The 24,521-nt window shown below is 45.6% G+C and overlaps 1 protein-coding gene across 1 annotated transcript in view; it reads left to right on the top strand.

Annotated features, from left to right (window-relative positions):
- The window catches only part of CHRNA2 (cholinergic receptor nicotinic alpha 2 subunit), a 137,864-nt gene that overhangs the window by 67,630 nt on the left and 45,713 nt on the right, over positions 1-24,521 (top strand). The window contains exons 3-4 of the mRNA XM_040348143.1: positions 5,099-5,250; positions 19,069-19,113. Of these exons, the coding sequence (XP_040204077.1) occupies positions 5,099-5,250; positions 19,069-19,113 (197 nt within the window). The remainder of the gene's footprint in view (positions 1-5,098; positions 5,251-19,068; positions 19,114-24,521) is intronic.

The raw sequence follows: 24,521 nt of genomic DNA, 5'->3' as shown, positions 1-24,521 counted from the left end.
TGCACCCTGGGAAATGTAGGCGCCCGGCGCATGCGCATTAAACAAAAAAGTAAAAAACGTGAGGTTAAGCCTCATTACCATAAAACACGCCCCCCCTTCAAGACATTTGAATTCGGCGCCCTTACACCCGCCCGCTTTAGGCTACGCCGCCGTATATTAGCAGACAAGTACATTGAGAATCATGTACTTGCCTAGCTAACTTACGGCGGCGTAGTCTAAACACGCTAAGCTACGCCGCCGTAACTGTAGGCTCTTGTACCTGAATCTACCTATATGAAAAAAAATCGATTGGTAGTGATACCTCCGCTTTAATTCTCTGACCCCCTTCTAAATTTACTATAGCACCAGTTCTGAAAGTAACCAGGCGCTACACAGGTTTTTCCAAAAAACACCCACGCCCATTGGAATCCATGCAGCCGACGTCCTGAAAGGGGCTGGACGCATTGGTTAGGGGCGGCGCCCATGCACCCTCAATTGACGGGTCGCCCCTGGTTCACAGAACGCTTAGATGACTAGAGCCTGGGCTGAAGGGTGGGAGTTACTTGGGTGTCTTTACAGGATGGAGAGTGCTGCAGCATTGTGGTGATGCTCTCCAGGAGTCCATAGATTCTGGAGGAGGCGGGGCAGTCAGGGCCGTCTTAATAGCATCATGGGCCCCTGGGCAAAGTAATGCTCTGGGGCCCCTACAATGGAGACAGTGCAGGTAAACAGAAACCAAGTAGGTAGGACGTAGGGAATATCTAGGGTGTAGAGGGGTCAGAGTGCTGGGGGGATATCTGGGATGTAGAGGGGCAGTCCGGGCTGCCCCAACTTCAAGGACCAGCTGCTTTGGGGAAAGGGCAGGGGCCCCCCATGCAGATGGGACCCTTGGTTAGTGCCCAGGTGTGCCCTCTCATGCCCTGGGGGCAGTGACACTGCTGCATAATGGGCTTAGAGAGCTGGTGGTGGAGAAACAGCAGCATTCTTCCCCTTATCCACCAAAGTAAGGAGCATTCTTCCCATTATCCACCAAAGTAAGGAGCATTCTTCCCATTATCCACCAAAGTAAGGAGCATTCTTCCCATTATCCACCAAAGTAAGGAGCATTCTTCCCCTTATCCACCAAAGTAAGTTGCATTCTTCCCCTTATCCACCAAAGTAAGGAGCATTCTTCCCCTTATCCACCAAAGTAAGGAGCATTCTTCCCCTTATCCACCAAAGTAAGGAGCATTCTTCCCATTATCCACCAAAGTAAGGAGCATTCTTCCCACTGATCACCAATGTAAGGAGCATTCTTCCCACTGATCACCAATGTAAGGAACATTCTTCCCACTGATCACCAATGTAAGGGACATTCTTCCCACTGATCACCAATGTAAGGGACATTCTTCCCACTGATCACCAATGTAAGGAACATTCTTCCCACTGATCACCAATGTAAGGAGCATTCTTCCCACTGATCACCAATGTAAGGAGCATTCTTCCCACTGATCACCAATGTAAGGGATATTCTTCCCACTGATCACCAATGTAAGGAGCATTCTTCCCACTGATCACCAATGTAAGGAACATTCTTCCCACTGATCACCAATGTAAGGGACATTCTTCCCACTGATCACCAATGTAAGGAACATTCTTCCCCTTATCCACCAAAGTAAGGAGCATTCTTCCCCTTATCCACCAAAGTAAGGAGCATTCTTCCCCTTATCCACCAAATTAAGGAGCATTCTTCCCATTATCCACTATTCACTGATCTCAGTAAACGGGTGTGCAGGTGGGGGCGTGTCAGCACAAGTTGGATCATTGGAGGAAAATTGACTACACTGGGATGAAAGAGCTCTCATGCCTTGCGTGGTCAGTTTGAAATAGGAAATCAGAGGGAATGGCAGGATCACCGGGGATTTTGCACAAGGGAAGCAATACAAAGAGAACTGGATACCTTCTCATACAAGCACATGATACGGCAAGGACAGGGCCGGACTTACCATTGGGCTTGACTGGGCTCAAGCCCATGGGCCCCCCCAATAGGAGATAGGGGGCCCCGGGAGGAGGAAGCAGGAAGAGCCATGCCGCTGCTGATGAAGAGGTAAGAAGTCCCCTTCACCCCCCCGCTCAACAACTACGATCGGCGGCCCCCCCTCAACAACTTTGATCAATCGGCGACTCCCCCTGCTCAACAACTCTGATTGGCGCCCCCCCCCCCCACCGTGCACCAAGTGGCCCCCCCGCTCAATAACTCGGATTGGTGGCAGCCCCCCCCCCGCTCAACAGCCGCTTCTCGGCTCCAGGGGGCCCCTCAATCAACACTCTAGCCCAGGGGCCCCCACCACCCTAAGTCCTGCCCTGGGCAAGGACATCTTCTTTAATCTTCCAATCTTTGGACAGGGACATCATGATATAAACATGTTTTTTCTTTGTATTTGCTCTTTTGGCCCGGGGGGGGGGGGGGGGGGGGGGGGGATGCTATAAAGACATTTTCTTTGGTTAACTGAGACACGGTAGCAGAATTTCTAAGCAGCATCCACATCACATTGTCCACCCACGGTCCCCGGAGAAGAATGGAACCGACTAATCCTTTATATACACGCCACATCGCACAGATAATTCCGCACACTCTAAGCGCAAGTGATCAACAGATTAGGAGCGTGTGACAAGCGTTGCAATTTACGGGATAAAACTTCCTTAAAGCTGAACTCCGGCTCCAGCATCAACTATGGCTAATATAGTAGAGGTGGGATCAGGGCTGTAAAGCGCCTGAAAGAAGCCTCATCTGCAATCCCAATGTGAAAGCCTGAGTGCTTTCAGAGCCCTTTCACACTGCCAGCGCCCGAAAAACGCTGGTAAAGCGCTGCTAAGACTAGCGGTCGACCAACATGGGTTTTTCTCTGGCCGATGCCTATATTTAGAAATCAGGGCGGCCGATGGCCGATATATGATGCCGATTTTTTTGCGGCCGATATTTTAGGTCGATTTTTTATTTATTTTTGGCAGGTGGCACTGGCTCATGGCACTAACAGGTGGCACTGACAAGTGGTACTGGTTGGCATTTATTGGCACTGGCGGGTGGCACTGGATGGCACTGGCAGGTGGCACTGGATGGCACTGGTTAGCATTGGCAGGTGGCACTGGCAGGTAGAACTAAAAGGTGGCACTGGTTGGCACTGATTGGCAGGTGGCACTAATTGGCACTGGATGGCAATAGTTAGCACTGGCAAATGGCACTGGTTGGCATTGGCAGGTGGCACTGGTTGGCACTGGGTGGCTTTAGTTGGCACTGGCAGGTGGCACTGGATGGCATTGGCAGGTGGCACTGGATGTCACTAGCAAGGTGGCACTGGATGGCACTAGCAGGTGGCACTAATTGGCACTGGATGGTGGCACTGGTGCAAAAAAAATGGTGTCACCCTCCTCGGTATAGCCCCCCCTCAGTACAGACACCCCCCAGTAGTGCAGACACCCCCCCCCTTACAGACCTCAGACAGCGGTGTGAGTGTCCCTGGAGCGCCGGCTCCTCCTCTGTGGGTGTAAACAGAGAGGAGGGCCGCCGCTGGGTGTACCAAAATGGCCGCCGCTCCAGATTTAGACCGAAGCTGGGGCGGCAACCTGTTGCACCACTAGCAGGCATTGTTAAATATCAGCCTAATTTGGATAAAAATCGGCCGATGACGATTTCCCCAAAATGGCCGATATATTGGTCGACCTCTAGCTAAGACCCCTTTCACACTTGGGCGTTTTTCAGGCCCTTTGGCGTTAAAAAAAGCTCCGCCAATGGGAAGGGGGCTTTAGGAGCGGTGTATTTAAGACCACTTTCACACATGGGCGTATTTCAGGCGCTTTAGCGTTAGGCCCCTTTCACATTGAGGCGTTTTTCATGCGGTACAGCGCTAAAAATAGCGCTGCTATACCGCATGAAAAAATCATGCCCTGCAGGCTTCAATGTGAAAGCCCAAATGCTTTCAGACTGAAGCGGTGCGCTAGCAGGACCGCTCCAAAAGTCCTGCTAGCCGCATCTTTGAAGCGGTGAATGAGCGGGGTGTTTACCGCTCCTATACCGCGCCCTCCCATTGAAATCAATGGGAAACCGCGGTAATACCGCCCGCAATGCACCTCTGCAGAAGCGCATTGCGGGCGGTATAAACCCTCTTTCGGCCGCTAGCGGGGGTTAAAACCGCACCGCTAGCGCCCGAATATCGCGGTAAATACAACGGTATAGCGGCGCTAAAAATATCGCTGCTATACCGTCACCGCACCTCCACTGCCCAATGTGAAAGGGGCCTTAAAAAAAGCTCCTGAAAGAAGCTGCATCTGCAATCCCAATGTGAAAGCCTGAGTGCTTTCATGCTAAAGCGCCTGAAAAACGCCCCAGTGTGAAAGGGGTCTTAGCGTTAAAAAAGCGTCTGTAAAGCGCCTGAAAGAAGCTGCATCTGCAATCCCAATGTTAAAGCCCAAATGCTTTCACACTGAGGCGCTGCGCTGGCAGGGTGTCAAGAAATGTCCTGCAAGCAGCTTCTTTGCAGCGCTTTAGGAGCATTAGACCCCTTTCACACTGGGGTGTGTTTCGGGTATTTTTCAGGCGCTTTGGCGTGAAAAAAAGCCTGTAAAGAAGCCTCATCTGCAATCCCAATGTGAAAGCCTGAGTACTTTCAGGCCCCGTACACACGACAGAGGAACTCGACGTGCTTGGCACGTCGAGTTCCTCGTCGAGTTTTGGGATGAAGCCGCCGAGGAGCTCGGCGGGCCGGCTTCTCCCATAGAAGAACGAGGACAACGAGAAAATAGAGAACATGTTCTCTATTTTCTCGTCGAGTTCCTCGGCGGCTCCATCGAGCCAAAAGTGTACACACGACAGAGATTCTCGGCAGAATCCGGGTTTTGACCGAGTTTCTCGGCGAATTCTGCCGAGAAACTCTGTCGTGTGTACGAGGCCTCAGAGCCCTTTCACACTGCCAGCGCCCGAAAAACGCTGGTAAAGCGCCGCTAAGACCCCTTTCACACTGGGGTGTTTTTCAGGCTACAGCTGATTTTTACTTGTAAACAAAAAGTGCCAGAGAAGAAGGCTTGGTCCTTAGGTGGCTAGTTACTAATGACTTATTCTGAACTTTGTCTCTTTATCCATCAGTGTCATGTATGCAGAGGACGCGCACCCACGCAGAAGAACGATTGTTCAAGAGCCTGTTCAGAGGGTACAATCGATGGTCCAGGCCAGTACCAAATACCTCAGATGTCGTCATTGTCAAGTTTGGATTGTCTATTGCCCAGCTCATAGATGTGGTGAGTGCAACACTGATCAATCCTCTAAACCAGTGGTGCCCAACCTTCCTAGTGCCGTGACCCCTTGATAACATTTCCCAAGTTGTGGGGACCCCCAACAGTAAAATTACCGTATTTTCCGGCGTATAAGACGACCCCCTAATTTTCCAGCTAAAATGTTGGTTTTGGGATATACTCACCGTATAAGACGACCCCCTTCCTACTAGTCATGCCTCGCCTCGCCTCACCTCACTGTGCCATTACATGCCTCACTGTGCCATCATTACATGCCTCACTGTGCCATCATTACATGCCTCACTGTGCCATTACATGCCTCACTGTGCCACCATTACATGCCTCACTGTGCCATTACATGCCTCACTGTGCCACCATTACATGCCAGACTGTACCACCATTACATGCCTCACTGTGCCATTACATGCCTCACTGTGCCACCATTACATGCCAGACTGTACCACCATTACATGCCTCACTGTGCCATTACATGCCTCACTGTGCCACTATTACATGCCAGACTGTGCCACCATTACCTGCCTCACTGTGCCACCATTACCTGCCTCACTGTGCCACCATTACATGACTTACTGTGCCACCATTACATGCCTCACTGTGCCACCATTACATGCCTTACTGTGCCACCATTACATGCCTCACTGTGCCACCATTACATGCCTCACTGTGCCACCATTACATGCCTCACTGTGCCACCATTACATGACTCACTATGCCACCATTACATGCCTCACTGTGCCACCATTACATGCCTCACTTTGCCACCATTACATGCCTCACTGTGCCACCATTACATGACTCACTATGCCACCATTACATGCCTCACTGTGCCACCATTACATGCCTCACTGTGCCACCACTACATGCCTCACTGTTCCATCATTACCTGCCTCACTGTGCCACCATTACATGCCTCACTGTGCCACCATTACATGCCTCACTGTTCCATCATTACCTGCCTCACTGTGCCACCATTACATGCCTCACTGTGCCACCATTACATGCCAGACTGTGCCACCATTACCTGCCTCACTGTGCCACCATTACATGCCTCAATGTGCCACCATTACATGCCTCACTGTGCCACCATTACATGCCTCACTGTGCCACTATTACATGCCTTACTGTGACACCATTACATGCCTCACTGTTCCACCATTACCTGCCTCACTGTGCCACCATTACATGCCTCACTGTGCCACCATTACATGCCTCACGGTGCCACCATTACATGCCTCACTGTGCCACCATTACCTGCCTCACTGTGCCACCATTACCTGACTCACTGTGCCACCATTACATGCCTCACTGGGCCACCATTACATGCCAGACTATGCCACCATTACCTGCCTCACTGTGCCACCATTACATGCCTCAATGTGCCACCATTACATGCCTCACTGTGCCACCATTACATGCCTCACTGTGCCACTATTACATGCCTTACTGTGACACCATTACATGCCTCACTGTTCCACCATTACCTGCCTCACTGTGCCACCATTACATGCCTCACTGTGCCACCATTACATGCCTCACGGTGCCACCATTACATGCCTCACTGTGCCACCATTACCTGCCTCACTGTGCCACCATTACCTGACTCACTGTGCCACCATTACATGCCTCACTGGGCCACCATTACATGCCAGACTATGCCACCATTACCTGCCTCACTGTGCCACCATTACCTGCCTCACTGTGCCACTATTACCTGCCTCACTGTGCCACCATTACCTGCCTCACTGTGCCACCATTACCTGCCTCACTGTGCCACCATTACATGCCTCACTGTGCCACCATTACATGCCAGACTGTGCCACCATTACCTTCCTCACTGTGCCACCATTACCTTCCTCACTGTGCCACCATTACCTGCCTCACTGTGCCACCATTACATGCCTCACTGTGCCACTATTACATGCCTCGACGATCCCTTACCTTAAATCTAACATGCAGAATCTCAGCCAGACCGCAGGCGTCCATTTTTCGAAAGCCACGCCTCTTCCTCATGCTGTTCCGTGATAGGCGGAACACTCGGCTTCCCAGCAGATACTGTGTTCAGTGTTCCGCCTATCACGGATACCCTCTCGTCCGAGGAGGAGAGGGCATCTGTGATATGCGGAACACTGAACAGAGGCTCTGTTGGGAAGCTGAGTGTTCCGCCTATCACGGAACAGCATGAGTAGGAGGCGTGGCTTTCAAAAAATGGACGGCCGCGGTCTGACTGAGAGTCTGCATGTTAGGTACGTACCGGCGTATAAGACGACCCACGACTTTTAAGAAGAATTTCTTGTGTTAAATAGTCGTCTTGTACGCCGGAAAATACGATATTTTCATTGCTCCTTCATTGCTGTAATTTTGCGACTGTTATGAATCGAAATATAAATATCTGATATGCAGGAGCCATCATTGCGCAATATTCCAAAAAAAGATAATTTATTTAGCTTAAAATATGAACAGATGAACACTCACATGAACGCAGTGACGTAAAACACGACGTGCAGAAAAAAACAAAGTTCAATGCTTCCAAGCATGCGTCTACTTGATTCTGAGCATGCGCAGATTTTTTTTAAACGATGGACGTACCTACAAACTATCGTTTTTTTTTCTATCGGTTAGGTATCCATCGGTTAAATTTAAAACAAGATTGCTTTTTTTAAACCTATGGATAAATAACCGATGGTGCCCACACACGATCGGTTTGGTCCGATGAAAACAGTCCATCAGACCGTTCTCATCGGTTTGACCGATCGTGTGTACGCGGCATAAGGCTTAATCTGCAAGAAGCTGATTTTTCCTGAACCAAATAAAAAAAAATTCTCCCTCTATAGAAGCTTAGAAAACCATTTGGCCGGCGTTGGGTGTTGCGTAGTAGATACGATGTGCTCTGATGTCTTCATAGAAGTGCGCTTTCCCAACACACTCCGTTTCATAGTTACCATGGCAAATCCTTGAAATGAAGTCCATCCGGTGTACACAATTACCCAGCAATGTGGATTTAATCCCGTAATCCCGCACATAATAAGGATTAGATTTTTTTTTTTATATATATATATATATACCTTATCAAGCAGTACGGAAAGAGAGGTGATAGAAAATGGATAAACAGCCGTTGTTTGCCCAAAACCGCCAATACACTTCCATAGTAAGAGAATGTGAATAGGTAGAAGGCCGCCGCTTTCTGCTCATTGCGTCACGCCATATGCCCATGCAGCAAACACCGTCAATGGAATCAACTTTAGCCATTCAGCGATATAAGATGGTGTCCCCGTGTGATGATGTGTTCAGGATTTCTGGGGATTTATTTGCTCTCAAAGTAACAAAGTTACTTTTTTGTTTAGTTTTTACTTGTTTATTTTATTTTTTTAATTTGTTTCGATTTTTGTTTATTTTTTTATCTCACTTTAAACCGTTTCTGGTATAAACTGGGTCTATACAATATCATCTCATACTCTACCAATAAATATTGGGACATCAGGCATTACTCTTTTCTACAGTGCCTTGCTAATCATGTACAGTGTATGTCATTTCTCTGGAATACGCACAATGAATAATTAAAATAAAATAAAAATAATTGAATTTTTTTGCATAAACTTTGTCTGCTGTAATTATGATCACGTATCATAATTTATTATGACTTTTGAAATTATTATCATTTATCACAATTTAGTATTATTATTATTTTCAATACAATAAAACATATGATGATATTTTAATATGAAGTCATTTGTGTTCATTCCTTAAAAGCCTGGTTCCCTTTATTTATTTCTGCATTATTATTATTATTGTTTTCAATTATTATTAATAATTACCTTGAAATCAGTTTGTATTCAACTTTTACATTTTTAAGAAACGTATTTTTGAGTAATTTATAATATATATATATTATACACACACACACACATATATGAATGTATATTATATATACACACAATAATATTTGTTGTTTTATAATGTTTTTTTTTGTAAAAAAATTCAATGAAATTATATATATATATATATATATATATATATATATAGATAGATAGATAGATAGATAGATAGATAGATAGATAGATAGATAGATAAAAATAACAATTATTAAAGTTAAGATAGGTGGCACAAGACATAATGGGGCAGATCCACAAAAGGATTACGCCGGCGTATCTACTGATACGCCGGCGTAATTTTAAATTTCCCGCGTCGTATCTTTGTTTTGTATCCACAAAACAAGATACAACGGCATCTGGGCTCGATCCGACAGGCATACGTCTTAGGCCCCATTCACACCTAGGCGTTTTTACGCCTGAAGCGCACTGCTCACAAACGCCAGAGGGGAGAATTAACATTATTCCCTATGGTGACTGTTCACACCTGAACGCCCAAACGCCTGTCGCGCGAAGCTCAAACAAGTCCCGGACCTTTTTTTTGTCGCGCGTATCGTGCGGTTTGGGCGTATTTGAGCGTTTTTATTCCCATAGAAAGTAATGGGAAACGCGCGAATTGAGCATATCGCGCGACAACGGGCGTTTGCTGCGGGCGTTTTGTCGCTTTAATAAATAGAACTTGTCGCCCATGCAGAAGATTAAAAAAAATCTACCAACATAGCAACAAGTGATGAAAAGATGATCATTTTTCCTATTGGCTAAAATAAAAAACGCCGAAGTACAAAAACGTCGCACGACGCTGTATGCAAACGCGCAAATACGCGCGACAAAACACCAGAAAAAAACGACCGACGCTCAGGTGTGAATGCAGCCTTAGTACGCCGTCGGATCTAAGCTGCAATTTTTCGGCGGCCGCTAGGTGGCGTTCCCGTCGAAATCCGCGTCGAGTATGCAAATTAGCTATTTACGGCGATCCACGAACATACGTCGGCCCGGCGCATTTTTTCCCGTCGTTTGCGTTCGGCTTTTTCCGGCGTATAGTTAAAGCTGCTATATGGTGGCGTGCTCAATGTTAAGTATGGCCGCGTACAATTTTGAATTATTTACGTCGTTTGCGTAAGTCGTTCGCGAATAGGAATTTGCGTAGAATGACGTCACCGTCGTAAGCATTGGCTTGTTCCGGTTAAATTTCGAGCATGCGCACTGGGAAACCTCCAGGGACGGTGCATGCGCAGTTAAAAAAAAAAAACGTAGTTTACGTCGGGTCACAACGTATTTACATAAAACACGCCCCCATCACATCCATTTGAATTCCGCGCCCTTTACGCCGCAAGAGATACACTACGCCGCCGTAACTTACGGCGCAAATTCGTTGAGGATTCAAAGCAAAACAAAGTAAGTTACAGCGGCGTAGTGTATCTTAGATACGCTACGCCCGGCGCATTAATGCGCCGTTGTACGAGGATCTACCCCAATGTTTTTTGAAAAAAATCAAAGTTTAATTTCTTTTGTATATACTTTTTTCTTTTATCCAAGCAGGGCCCTCTTACCCCTCTTGGTGCTATACAAATCCAGAACAATAATAATCAACTTTTTAAGTATTATCATTATTATTATTAATTAAATACCTTCAAAGCAGTTTGTATCCAACCTTTACATTTACTGTAATCTTTTATTTATATATTTATATTTTATGCTATGAAGTTAACGCTGTGTGCATGAGTACTAAAAAAAAATGTTTTATGTTTGCATAGAGCACTAATCTTTATAATTGATATTTTTTCCTATTGCTGTTACCATGAGTACATCACCTTACCCGCTAATTTCCATAGACATCTCACATAGTATATCTCATTTGCTATACATTAAGGGAGACGTGCCTTTTTTTTTGCCTGTGCTGCAGATCTGTAAGTGCTGAATGTGTGGACAGGCAGTGATTAATATGAAATAAATCCTACACAGTTCAATACACGTGTAATCTATCAATTACTGGTGTGTATGGCGTTTCACCGCAGCTGTCATGTTCAGTAAAAGGAACAAAAAGAGGATGAGGAATACGAAGCATTGGATAAACGAAGGCCGACCTGCGTGACATTGCAGTGCAATAATGTTGATTAATCTATATATTATTCCACAAATGCATTGATAGCAGTAGCTGACAATCAAATGTACACCATTTGGTAACATATCTTCAATAGGTTAAAACTCGTTTTATTGGGTTCATGACATAGATCACTGTTTCTCAACGCATGATACCCTTTTAAAGAATGCAAAATCTTGAGGCACCCTAGTCTAAAACGTAGAAAAAAAATTAAATGTTACTCAGGTCATCCTAGACCTGAGTCTAGGATGATTGCACACAAGTGTTCATCAGAGGCCTCCCCATTACATCAGAGATCCCCCATTACATCAGAGGTCCCCCATTACATCAGAGGTCCTCCATTACATCAGAGGTCCCCCATTACATCAGAGGTCCCGCATTACATCAGAGGTCCCGCATTACATCAGAGGTCCCGCATTACATCAGAGGTCCTCCATTACATCAGAGGCCTCCCCATTACATCAGAGGTCCTCCATTACATCAGAGGCCTCCCCATTACATCAGAGGTCCTCCTTCACATTAGAGATCACATCAGAGGTTCCCCATCACACCAGCTGTCCCCCATAACATCAGAGGTTTCTCCTTCACATCAGAGGCCCCCCATTACATTAAGATCTCCCTTCACGTCAGTGTCCCCCCATCTCATCAGAGGTCCCCCATCACATTAAGATCTTCCTTCACGACAGTGTCCCCCCATCTCATCAGAGGTCCCCCATCACATTAAGATCTCCCTTCACGTCACGTCAGTGTCCCCCAATTACATCAGAGGTCCCCCCTTCACATCAGAGGTCCCCCTAATCACATCAGAGGCCCCCCATCACATTAAGATCTCCCTTCACGTCACATCAGTGTCCCCCAATTACATCAGAGGTCCCCCCTTCACATCAGAGGTCCCCCTAATCACATCAGAGGCCCCCCATCACATTAAGATCTTCCTTCACGTCACATCAGTGTCCCCCAATTACATCAGAGGTCCCCCCTAATCACATCAGAGGCCCCCCATCACATTAAGATCTCCCTTCACATCAGTGTCCCCCCATTTCATCAGAGGTCCCCTAGCACATTAAGATCTCCCTTCACATCAGTGTCCCCCCATTTCATCAGAGGTCCCCCAGCACATTAAGATCTCCCTTCACATCAGTGTCCCCCCATTTCATCAGAGGTCCCCCATCACATTAAGATCTCCCTTCACGTCACGTCTGTGTCCCCCAATTACATCAGAGGTCCCCCCTTCACATCAGAGGTCCCCCTAATCACATCAGAGGCCCCCCATCACATTAAGATCTCCCTTCACGTCAGTGTCCCCCCATCTCATCAGAGGTCCCCCATCACATTAAGATCTCCCTTCACGTCACGTCAGTGTCCCCCAATTACATCAGAGGTCCCCCTTCACATCAGAGGTCCCCCTAATCACATCAGAGGACCCCCATCTCATTAAGATCTCCCTTTGTGTCAGTGTCCCCCAATTACATCAGAGGTCCCCCTAATCACATCAGAGGACCCCCATTTCATTAAGATCTCCCTTCGTGTCAGTGTCCCCCATCTCATCAGAGGTACCCCATCACATTAAGATCTCCCTTCACATCAGTGTCCCCCCATTTCATCAAAGGTCCCCCATCACATTAGGATCTCCCTTCACGTCAGTGTCCCCCCATCTCATCAGAGGTCCCCCATCACATTAAGATCTCCCTTCACGTCATGTCAGTGTCCCCCAATTACATCAGAGGTCTCCCCTTCACATAAGAGGTCCCCCTAATCACATCAGAGGACCCCCATCTTATTAAGATCTCCCTTCGTGTCAGTGTCCCCATTTCATCAGAGGTCCCCCATCACATTAAGATCTCCCTTCACATTAGTGTCCTCCCATGTCATCAGATGTCCCCCAGCACATTAAGATCTCCCTTCACATCAGTGTCCCCCCATCTCATCAGAGGTCCCCCATCACAGAAGTCATATTAGAGGATCCCCATCTCATTAAGATCTCCCTTCATCTCAGTGTCCCCCCATCTCATCAGAGGTCCCCCATCACATTAAGATCTCCCTTCACATCAGTGTCCCCCCCATTACATCAGAGGTCCCCCCAATGACACCAAGATCTCCCTTTATGACAGTTTCTCCTATCGCATCAGAGGTCCCTCCTTCAAATCGGAAGTTTCTCCTATCGCATCAGAGGTCCCTCCTTCAAATCGGAGGTCCCTCCATCACATCAGAGGTCCCTCCATCACATCAGAGGTCCCTCCATCACATCAGAGGTCCCTCCATCACATCAGAGGTCCCTCCATCACATCAGAGATCCGTCCATCACATCAGAGGTCCCCCATTACATCAGATGTCCCCCATTACATCAGAGGTCCCTCATCATATCAGAGGTCCCCCATCACATTAGAGATCACATCAGAGGTTCCCTATCACACCAGCTGTCCCCCATAACATCAGCGGCTTCTCCTTCACATCAGAGCCCCCCCCCATCACTTTAGAGATCACATCAGAGGTCTCCCCTTCACATCAGAGGTCCCCCTAATCACATTAGAGGATCCCCATCTCATTAAGATCTCCCTTCATGTCAGTGTCCCCTCATCTCATCAGAGGTTCCCCAGCCCATTAAAATCTCCCTTTGCATCAGTGTCCCCCTGCCGGGCCCCACTGGGCTGAGGGGCCGCGTGGGTCGCTATGGCGGTAGTTCCGCCCCTGGTCAGAGTACTCCAACCATCACAGCATAGTTGCCCCATCACATCAGAATCCCTCCATCACTTCAGCAATTTCCCTTTATCACAGAATCCTCTCCTCGCATCAGAAGCCCCACTTTTCCCATAAGAGGCCCCCTATACATTAGAAGTTGCCTTATATTAGGAGCGTATACATTTACTATTGGGTACTATTGATTTCACAGACTCTAATATTGTTTATGCTTGAAAATAGATGGTTTGTCAATTTGGAAGTGAGTTTCTTGGACACGGATTATGGGCCGGATTCAGGTAGGGGCGCGCATTGTTACGGCGGCGCAGCGTATGGTATTTACGCTACCCCGCCGTAAGTCAGAGAGGCAAGTGCTGTATTCACAAAGCACTTGCCTCCTTAGTTACGGCGGCGTATCGTAAATGGGGCCGGCCTAAGCGCGCGTAATTCAAATGAGGATGAGGGGGCGTGTTTTATGTTAATTATTGGTGACCCGACGTGATTGACGTTTTTCCCGAACGGCACATGCGCCGTCCGTGGAATTTCCCAGTGTGCATTGCTCCAAAGTATGCCGCAAGGACGTCATTGGATTCGACGTGAACGTAAATTACGTCCAGTCCCATTCACGGACGAGTTACGCAAACAACGTAAAATTTTCAAATTTCGACGCGGAAACGACGGCCATACTTAACATTGGCTACCTAGGGGGCAGGTTTATCTTTACGCGGCGTATCTCTTACGGAAACGGCGTATCTTTACTGCGACGGGCAAGTGTACGTTCGTGAATCTGCGTATCTAGTCATTTACATATTCTACGCCGAAAACAACAGAAGCGCCACCTAGCGGCCAGTGGGAAAATTGCACCCTAAGATACGACGGCGCAGGCCGTCGTATCTTAGCTAGGTTTAAGTGTATCTCAGTTTGAGCATACACTTAAACTTACGACGGGCTTAGATTCCGAGTTACGTCAGCGTATCTACTGATACGCCGGCGTAACTCTTTATGAAGCCGGCCCTATATTTCTAGGGTATTTTACGAGGGTCATCTCAAAGGGCTTTATGTTTGTATGCGCTATTCAGTCCTTTAGCATTAATTGACCATGTTTGTGATGGTGGTGAGTCAGTTGTGAAGTGGCTGAGTGTTTGTTCTAGATGGAATGAAAGGTCTAAATACCTCGTATGGCCTTGTGAGGTAAAGAAACCGCTGTTGCAAATGGAATTCCACATCCTCCTGATTGCAGACTGCCATAATCCATATAGAGTGCGAGGTCATGTCATCTCGAAATACTTGAGGATAAAAAATGGAAAACAACTGGGAACAAAACACACATGAAGGGCCGATGTAAATAACATGAGACTCTTGGTTCGATCCCGTAGATTTCATAACATCGTTGTGAAAAATAAGAGGGAAGATGAGTAAGTGCGGCCTAATCACAGCACAATTCAAATGTCCATATTTGTCGGAATCGGGTTGCAAACGCAGTGCAGTGCTTTGGATTACAAGCATGTTTCTGGAACGAATTGTGCTCTCAATCCAAGGTTTTACTGTAGTCCCTGTTCTACTTTGGTCTGACTTTGATGCGAGTTCAGGTCTGTAGACCTCAAGTTTACACAGGCATTCCGTCAAATTGCGTCAAAATCGCATTAAAATTGCATCAAAATTGCGGCCGTAAAAACGCAGCAGTGTGAAAAGAGTCTTTAGTAGTGTAATGTGTAATGTCTCAACTTAAAGCGGTGGTTCACCCTCAGTGACACGATTTTACCATCGAGACAGGCATTGTAGCGCGAGCTACAGTATGCCTTATCCCGATTTTTTTACCCCCGTACTCACTGTGTACTCGTACATTATAGATTTCGGCTCCCGCGGGGAATGGGCGTGCCTATGGAGAGGGAGGATGATTGACGGCCGGCCCTGGCACGTCACTCTCCCCGAAGACAGCCGGAATAGGTCTCGGCTCTTCACGGCGCCTGCGCACAGGCTATGCGCAGGCGCCGTGAAGAGCCAAGCCTATTTCGGCTATTTCCGGAGAAGCGTGACGCGCCAGAGCCAGCCGTCAATCATCCTCCGTCTCCATAGGCACGCCCATTCCCCGAGGGGAGTCGGTATCTTCGATGTACGAGTACACAGTGAGTACGGGGGTAAAAAAATCGGGACAGGCATACTGTAGCTCGCGCTACAATGCCTGATTTTATGGTAGAAGAATTTTTTTTTTTTTTTTGGGGTTTATAGGGTGAACTCCCGCTTTAATCGTTCTCTTCCTTCTTCTCAAGACCTCCTGCTCTCTAGCTCCCTCATCACCTCCTCCCATGCTCTCCTCTAGGACTTTTCAAGAGCCTCTCCAGTCCTATGGAACTCCTTACCCTGTCTGTCTATCTCCTACTCTATTAGCTTTTAGACGATCCCTGAAAATCCTTCTCTTCAGAGAAGCCTATCGTACCCACACTTAACAGCTTTAGTTTCATTTTCTCCATCTGATCATCTTCGACAGCTGTTACCTTTTGTTCCACTTGACCCCCCCCTTCTAGACTGTAAGCTCTAACGAGTAGGGCCCTCCTGTATTGAATTGTATTGTAATTGTACTGTCTGCCCCCATGTTGCAAAGCGCTGAGCAAACTGTTGGCACTATATAAATCCTGTATAATAATAATAATGATAATAATAGGCTTACTTCCTATGATCATCAGCTCCATCTGGTGGCCATAATGTAAAAATGTCTTTGAAATACCTTAATCAGGAAAATACTGCTTTACGGCCACTAGATGGAACTGGAAATCATATGAAAAATCATTTTAGACATACTATGGTAAAATTTCAATATATATATATATATATATATATATATATATATATATATATATATATATATATATATATATATATTGAAATTTTACCATATATATTTAAATTAAAAATAAATAAATAAAAATGTAATAAAAATAAATAAATAAATAAAATTTTACCATATATATTTAAATTAAAAATAAATAAATAAAAATGTAATAAAAATAAATAAATAAATAAATAATAGAACCTTAGTGTGTAGCAACTTACTATAAAGACAGGGGGGCAGATCCAAAAAAGCATTACGCCGGCGTATCTCTTGATACGCCGGCGTAATTTTAAATTTCCCGCGGCGTATCTTTGTTTTGTAGCCACAAAACAAGATACGACGGCATCTGGGATCGATCCGACAGGCGTACGTCTTAGTCGGATCTTAGATGAAATTTTTCGACGGCCGCTAGGTGGCGTTTTCGTCTAAATCCGCGTCGAGTGTGCAAATTAGCTATTTACGGCGATCCACGAACGTCCGGCCGGCTCATTTTTTTTACGTAGTTTGCGTTCGGCTTTTTCCGGCGTATAGTTAAAGCTGCTATTATGAGGCGTACTCAATGTTAAGTATGGCCGTCGTTCCCGCGTACAATTTTAAATTTTTTGCTTCGTTTGCGTAAATCGTTCGCGAATAGGAATTTGCGTAGAATGACGTCACCGTCGTAAGCTTTGGCTGGTTCCGGTTTAATTTCAAGCATGCGCACTGGGATACCCCCACGGACGGCGCATGCGCAGTTAAAAAAAATGTTGTTTACGTCGGGTCACGACGTATTAACATAAAACACGCCCCCATTAAATCCATTTGAATTCCGCGCCCTTACGCCGCCAAAGATACACTACGCCGCCATAACTTACGGCGCAAATTCTTTGTGGATTTGAAATAAAAAAAAAGTTGCGGCGGCGTAGTGTATCTTAGATACGCTGCGCCCGGCGTAAGATTACGCGCAGGTACGTGGATCTGACCCAGGAATTTTAGTACTTAAACCCCCTTCAATCATAAAACTGAATTTTTATGTTATTTAACAGGCAGCCTATTTATGTTGTCCTTTTTATTGTGTGTTAGTTGGTAAAATGCAGAACGCTAATTCTACAAAATTACAGCGCAAGGCATTACATTTTTATCCATTTCTTCCCTCCTCCATCGATGGATGAATCCATTGTCCACGTTGTCTCATCCTGCCAATTACAGCAATGTTAATGGACACTTGTTACATTGTAACAAAGGCATCCCGATGTCCCAGCGTTCCGCTGTTGCTAGGTTACCATCCTCTTTGCAACTGTCACTCTCTGATCTGCCTACTGCAAGGAAAAAAGAGCAACTTCCTCCCGATGATCCGCACACATTAAGAAAAGTAATAAATAATGACCGGGTATTAAAATGTCCTCCTCAGCTCAGCACACGCTTGGCTGGACACCAAGTCCAAAATCAACAGATATAATAAATATTGAAGCCGCCTTTTCTATCTTTTTTATTTTACAGCTATAAATATTAATAAGTGCCCCCCCCCCCCCCCCCCGGCTGCTTTAAGGATTTTGTTATTTATTTATGTCGCCAGGCGCACCCAGCGGGGTAATGAGATATTTGGTTGGGGATCCTCAATTTGTAGATAAGTAATTCTTTTTTTATTTTTCGTCTGCCTGGCTCAAGTCATTAAATGGGCTTCGTATTTTTATTTCCCATCACACAGTAAATGGGGAAAAAAATGCTTTGAACGCGCTGGAATTGGCAAAAAAAAATATATAAAAGAAAAAAAAATTCAGATCTCACAAAGCCCGGCCAGGGTGCCTCAAACATAAATAAGGCTGGGGTCTGGCGGGCAGAGAGCGGGCCCGGCTGACGAGGACGATAAGGCGGCGGTGGTGCGAGGAGAGGCGCGAGAAGCTCGGGGACGTGCTGTGCTCATGTTGAGTCCAACCTGATTATTGCTGATTTTAATTCAGATATATTTCTTCACTCCTAGATTCATATGTATTTTCAGATGACTAATGTATTTTTTTATTTTTTTATTTATGCTTATTTTTAGATGATTCATGTATTTATTTCATTTTTTTTTATGCTTTTAATTTATTTTCAGATGATTCATGTATTTATTTCACTTTTTTAATGCTTTTAATTTATTTTCAGATCATTTGTGTATTTTTTTTTATGTTTTTAATTTTTTTTTAGATGATTCATGTATTTATTTCATTTTTTTAATGCTTTTAATTTATTTTCAGATGATTCGTGTATTTTTTTTTAATGTTTTTTTATTGATTTTCAGGTGAATCATGTATTTATTTATTTATTTTTTAGATTTTGTTAAATGTTTTTTTTTTTTTATTTGATTTCAGGATGAAAAAAATCAAATGATGACAACTAATGTGTGGCTAAAACAGGTAGGCCAAATATAATGATAAATTATATATATTTTTTATTCTTTATATATACAGTATGTGTGTGTATATATATATATATATATATATATATATATATATATAAAAATATATATATATATATATATAAAAATATATATATATATATATATTCTGTGTTTTGTATGTTTGTGTAATGTATATGTATAGATAGGTACAGTATGTATATATATATATATATATATATATATATATATATATATATGGTATTATATATACTGTGTGTGTATAAAAAAAAATATATATATATATATATATATATACTGGGGTAGATCCACAGAGAATTGGATCCGCGCAGCCGCTGTACCTTACCTGGCGGAATTTTGAATCCTCAACGATTTTACGGCGTAAGTTTAAGTATTTTAAGTATTTCTGGCGGCGGAATTCAAATCGGCGCTCAGGGGGCGGGTTTCATTTAAATGAAGCGTGTCCCCGCGCCGAATGAACTGCGCATGCGTCGTCCAGAAATTTCCCGCCGTGCATTGCGCTAAATGACGTCGCTAGGACGTCATTTTTTTAACTTAGACGTGAGTTACGTCCATCCCGATTCACAGACGACTTACGCAAAAAAAAAAAAAAAAATTAAAATTTCGACCCGCGGGAACGACGGCCATACTTAACATGGCAAATCTAACTATACGCAGCAAAATACCAGCTTTAACTATACGCCGGAAAAAGCCGACTAATGACGCCGTAAAAAAAATGCGCCGGCCACTCGTACGTTCGCGGATCGACGGAAATAGCTAATTTGCATACCCGACGCGGAAAACTACGTGAACGCCACCCAGCGGACGCCGAAGTATTGCATCTTAGATTCGAAAGGCGTACGAGGACGTATACCTGTCGAATCTAACCCAGATGCCGTCGTATCTTGGTTTGAGGATTCAAACCAAAGATACGACGCGGGTAATTTGAAGGTACGCCGGCGTATCAGTAGATACGCCGGCGTACTCTGTCTGTGGATCTGGCCCTGTGTGTATAAAATATATATATATATATATTAGTGCTGTCAAGCGATTAAAATTTCTAATCGCGATTAATCGCATTAATGTCATAGTTAACTCACGATTAATCACGCGATTAAGGAGGTTCACCCTTTAAAACATTTTTTTTTTTGTTTTCTTATTTATTTTTTATAATATTAAATTGTGTTTTTTTATTTTTTTACATTTTGATCACTTTTATTGCTGTCACAAGGAATGTAAACATCCCTTGTGACAGCAATAGGTGGTGACAGGTACTCTTTATGGAGGGAACGGGGGTCTAAAAGACCTCCAATCCCTCCTTTGCACTTCAAAGTATTCAGATCGCCGAAAACGGCGATTCTGAATACTGTGTACTTTTTTAAATCCGGCACCATTGGCAGCCGAGAAACCCGGAAGTGACGTCATGACGCCGCTTCCGTGGTTTCAATGCGGAGACTGAATCAAAGCCACTTACGGCTTAGTGTCAGTCTCCGCCTGGACACAGAACGCGCCGGATGGAGGCCCGGTCAGAGCGGCGAAAGGCGGGAGGGGGGGGTGTCCCCTCCCGCTCCTCCGGCATAACAACCGAGCGGCTTTTAGCCGCATCGGTTGTTATGTTTGGATAGCCGATCGCCCGCTCTAAACAACGGTACCGGGATGATGCCTGCGGCTGCAGGCATCATCCCGGTATAACCCCCGAACGCCGCCTCGTTAATCGCGCGATAAAAAAATTGACGGCGTTAACATGGGTTTGTGTTAACGCCGTTAATAACGCGTTTAACTGACAGCACTATATATATATATATATATATATATATATATATATATATATATATATATATATATATATATATATATATATATAATATATATATTACACACAGTCATATATACTAGGCCAGTCATATATATATACTATATTGCCAAAAGTATTGGGACGCCTGCCTTTACACCGATTTGAACTTTAATGGCATCCCAGTCTTAATCCGTAGGGTTCAATATTGAGTTGGCCCACCCTTTGTAGCTATAACACCTTCAACTCTTCTGGGAAGGCCGTCCACAAGGTTTAGGGGTGTGTCTCTGGGAAGGCTGTCCACAAGGCTTAGGGGTGTGTCTATGGAAAGGCTGTCCACAAGGTTTAGGGGTGTGTCTATGGGAAGGCTGTCCACAAGGTTTAGGGGTGTGTCTATGGGAAGGCTGTCCACAACGTTTAGGGGTGTGTCTCTGGGAAGGCTGTCCACAAGGCTTAGGGGTGTGTCTATGGGAAGGCTGTCCACAAGCCGATTACCGACTCTGTTTACATCACATGATCAGCTGTCATTGGCTGACAGCTGATCACGTGGTAAGGGGTCTGTGATCAGCCGAGTCCCATTGACTCACTGATCACAGAGCGTGCCGCGTGCGCCCTGCAGGGGGCACGCAGGCCGCTCGAGCACAGGAGGACGTCCATGGACGCCCTCCCGGCAAAGTAGGTCCGCTCTGTAGCCGTCTTTCTAAAGTAGTTAAGCTTTTCCAGTCTTTTTAGAACGCTGGCTATAGATGGTTTGAATCTCAGACGGCTCTGCAGGAAACAGCCGAGATTAGAACAGTGTAAGGTAATGCCGCATACACACCATCACTTTATGTGATGAAAAAAAACGACGTTTTTGAAACTTCAATTTTCAAAGACGAAGTTGCCTACACACCATCGTTTTTTCACAATGTTCTAGCAAAGCGAGGTTACGCTCACCACGTTTTTCCATTGAAGCTCGCTTCATAACTAGCTTCTGGGCATGCGCGGGTGTAAAAACGTCATTTTAAACAACGTTTTTTGCTACACACGTTCAATTTCTGTGAAGTAAAAAACGACGTTTTGAAAAACGACACATAAAATTGAAGCATGCTTCAATTTTTTTTTTTCGTTTTTCAGAAGACATAAAACTACGTTTTCCCCCACACACGGTCATTTAAAGTGACGTTTTTAAAAACGTCGTTTTTTTTCATCACATAAAGTGATGGTGTGTACGCGGCATTAGGCTGAATGTATCCAAGTCGATTGATCAATCAACCAGCCTGTTGGAGTTTACAGCTGTTATAGCCGCTAGCAACAATCACTGGCCCAGATTCAAGAAGCAATTGCGCCGTGTAACCATAGGTTACACGGCGCAATTGCTTACTTGCTCCGGTGTAACGAGTGCTCCTGATTCAGGAACCTCGTTACACCGACTGCAGCCTAAAATCTGCGCGGCATAAGGCTCTTATGCCACGCAGATTTTAGGCTGCATTCTTGCGGGGGCCGCTCCCATTGTGATCAGCGTGTAGTATGCAAATTGCATACTACCACTAATTCACAATCTTGCGCGGCCCCCGTGCAAGCCAGGTACGGAGTTTCCGTACGGCAACTTTAGCGCAAGGCTGCCCCTTCTAATAGTAGGAGCAGCCAATGCTAAAGTATAGCCGCCGCTCCCGCGACGTGAAATTTGAATTTCACGTTGTTTGCGTAAGTGATTTGTGAATGGCGCTGGACGCCATTCACGTTCACTTTGAAGCAAATTACGTCCTTACGACGTTATTTGCCGCAATGCACGTCGGGAAAGTTTCCCGACGGAGCATGCGCTGTACGCTCGGCGCGCCTAATTTAAATGATTCCCGCCCCCGGCGGGATCATTTACATTGCGCGCGCTTACGCCGGGCAATTTTGCCGGCGCGCCCTCGCAATTTACGGAGCTACTGCTACGTGAATCGAGGGCAGCGCAAAATATTTGCGGGGGCGCAGGGCAAAATCGTTGCCCTGCTCCCCCGCAAATATCGCGCAAATGTACCTGAATCTGGGCCACTGTGTTTTACTGGCGGGCACTGCTTGAGAGATACAAATTAAAATTGTTTGTAAAGATTGATCAGACAGGAGATGGAGCAATACAAAGTAACACTGGCCCGGATTCAGGTAGAGTGGCGTATATTTATGCGGGCATAGCGCAGCTCATATGCGCTACGCCGACGTAACATAGAGAGGCAAGACCAGTATTCACAAAGCACTTAGCTCCCTAAGTTACGGCGGCGTAGCGTAAATGGGCCGGCGTAAGCCCGCCTACTTCAAAGTAGGCTGGTAGTGGGCGTGTTGTATTAAAATGAATCGTGACCCCCATGTAAATGAAGCGCCGAACGAACGGCGCATGCGCGCGCTTGCTCAGAATCACATTGAATTTACTCCCTAAGATACGCCAGCTCAATGCCTACGACGTGAACGTAACCTACGCCCAGCCCCATTCACGTACGACTTACGTAAACGACGTAAAATCCGACGGCAGTTCCGATGTCCATACCCTACATGACTTAGACCAATTATTTGATGGTTTAACTTTACGCCGGAAGTACGCCTTACGTAAACGGCGTAGCTTACTGCGACGGGTGCAAGTACGTTTGTGAATCGGCGTATCTAGGTCGTTTACATATTCGACGCGTAAATCAATGGAAGCGCCCCTATCGGCCAGCGTAAATATGCGCCCAAGATACGACGGCGTAGGAGACTTACGTCGGTCGGATGGAGCCGAAATTCAGGCGTATCTCCTTTGCAGAATCAAGCGCATAGATACAGACTTTTATGGAAACTTGGTTGAGAATGGCTGATATAGACCCTCCGATCACCTCCGATCACCCCAGGGAACTCCACTATACAAATACTGACCCGATTCCAGAGAGTCAATCTCTGGTCTTCCCCTTCCACCTTCTGAAGCTCACCATTGACTATCAGCAGAAGTGGTGGGCAAGAGGAAGCGTGCCAGAGCGCCACCTATTGGTCAGTGTACATACTGTATAATCGAGCGTCTGGAGCTTTATACATTCCCAGTAGAGGCCAGCTATGGTTTGTGTTCTCCGTTTTGTGGCTGCTGGTAAATCAATGAAAGTACGTTCCTAATTTCCATCTGTAGGACAATAATTAATGACGGTGATAACTCAGACGCATTTATCTTACTGACATTCCGTAGACTTCAGATGAAAATACTAAAGATGTTTGGTATGGGAGGATACGGATGGCTTGTCTGTAGAACAATGTGGGATGACGTGGGACCCTCACACCAGACAGAGGTGGCTCCGCAGGATGACAGCGTTTTGAGCGCCTCTTTCACACAGCTGCTGACTCAGCAATAGAATCAGTCGGCTCTGCGATTTATAAATTGCCATGACATCAAAGCGTTTTGTCTCCAGCCATCCCTCTTTTTCCATTTGCAAAACCACTCGGAGTTTGAATAGGAAATTACTGTCAGAGCTTTCCTGGATGAGTTCTATAGAGGAATGAGATATTGAAGGACATGGTCATGTGATCATAGCGAACACCCCCCCCCCCCCCGCAACAGCCTTGGCCATATGGTTAAAATATATATATATATATATACTGTACGTTGCAGTGTTGCCAACCTACCAGATTGA

Source organism: Rana temporaria, chromosome 4, assembly GCF_905171775.1.
Source record: "Rana temporaria chromosome 4, aRanTem1.1, whole genome shotgun sequence".
NCBI lineage: Eukaryota > Metazoa > Chordata > Amphibia > Anura > Ranidae > Rana > Rana temporaria.
The sequence above is the reverse complement of the archived record's forward strand: the minus strand, read 5'-3'. Positions and strand labels throughout refer to the sequence as shown.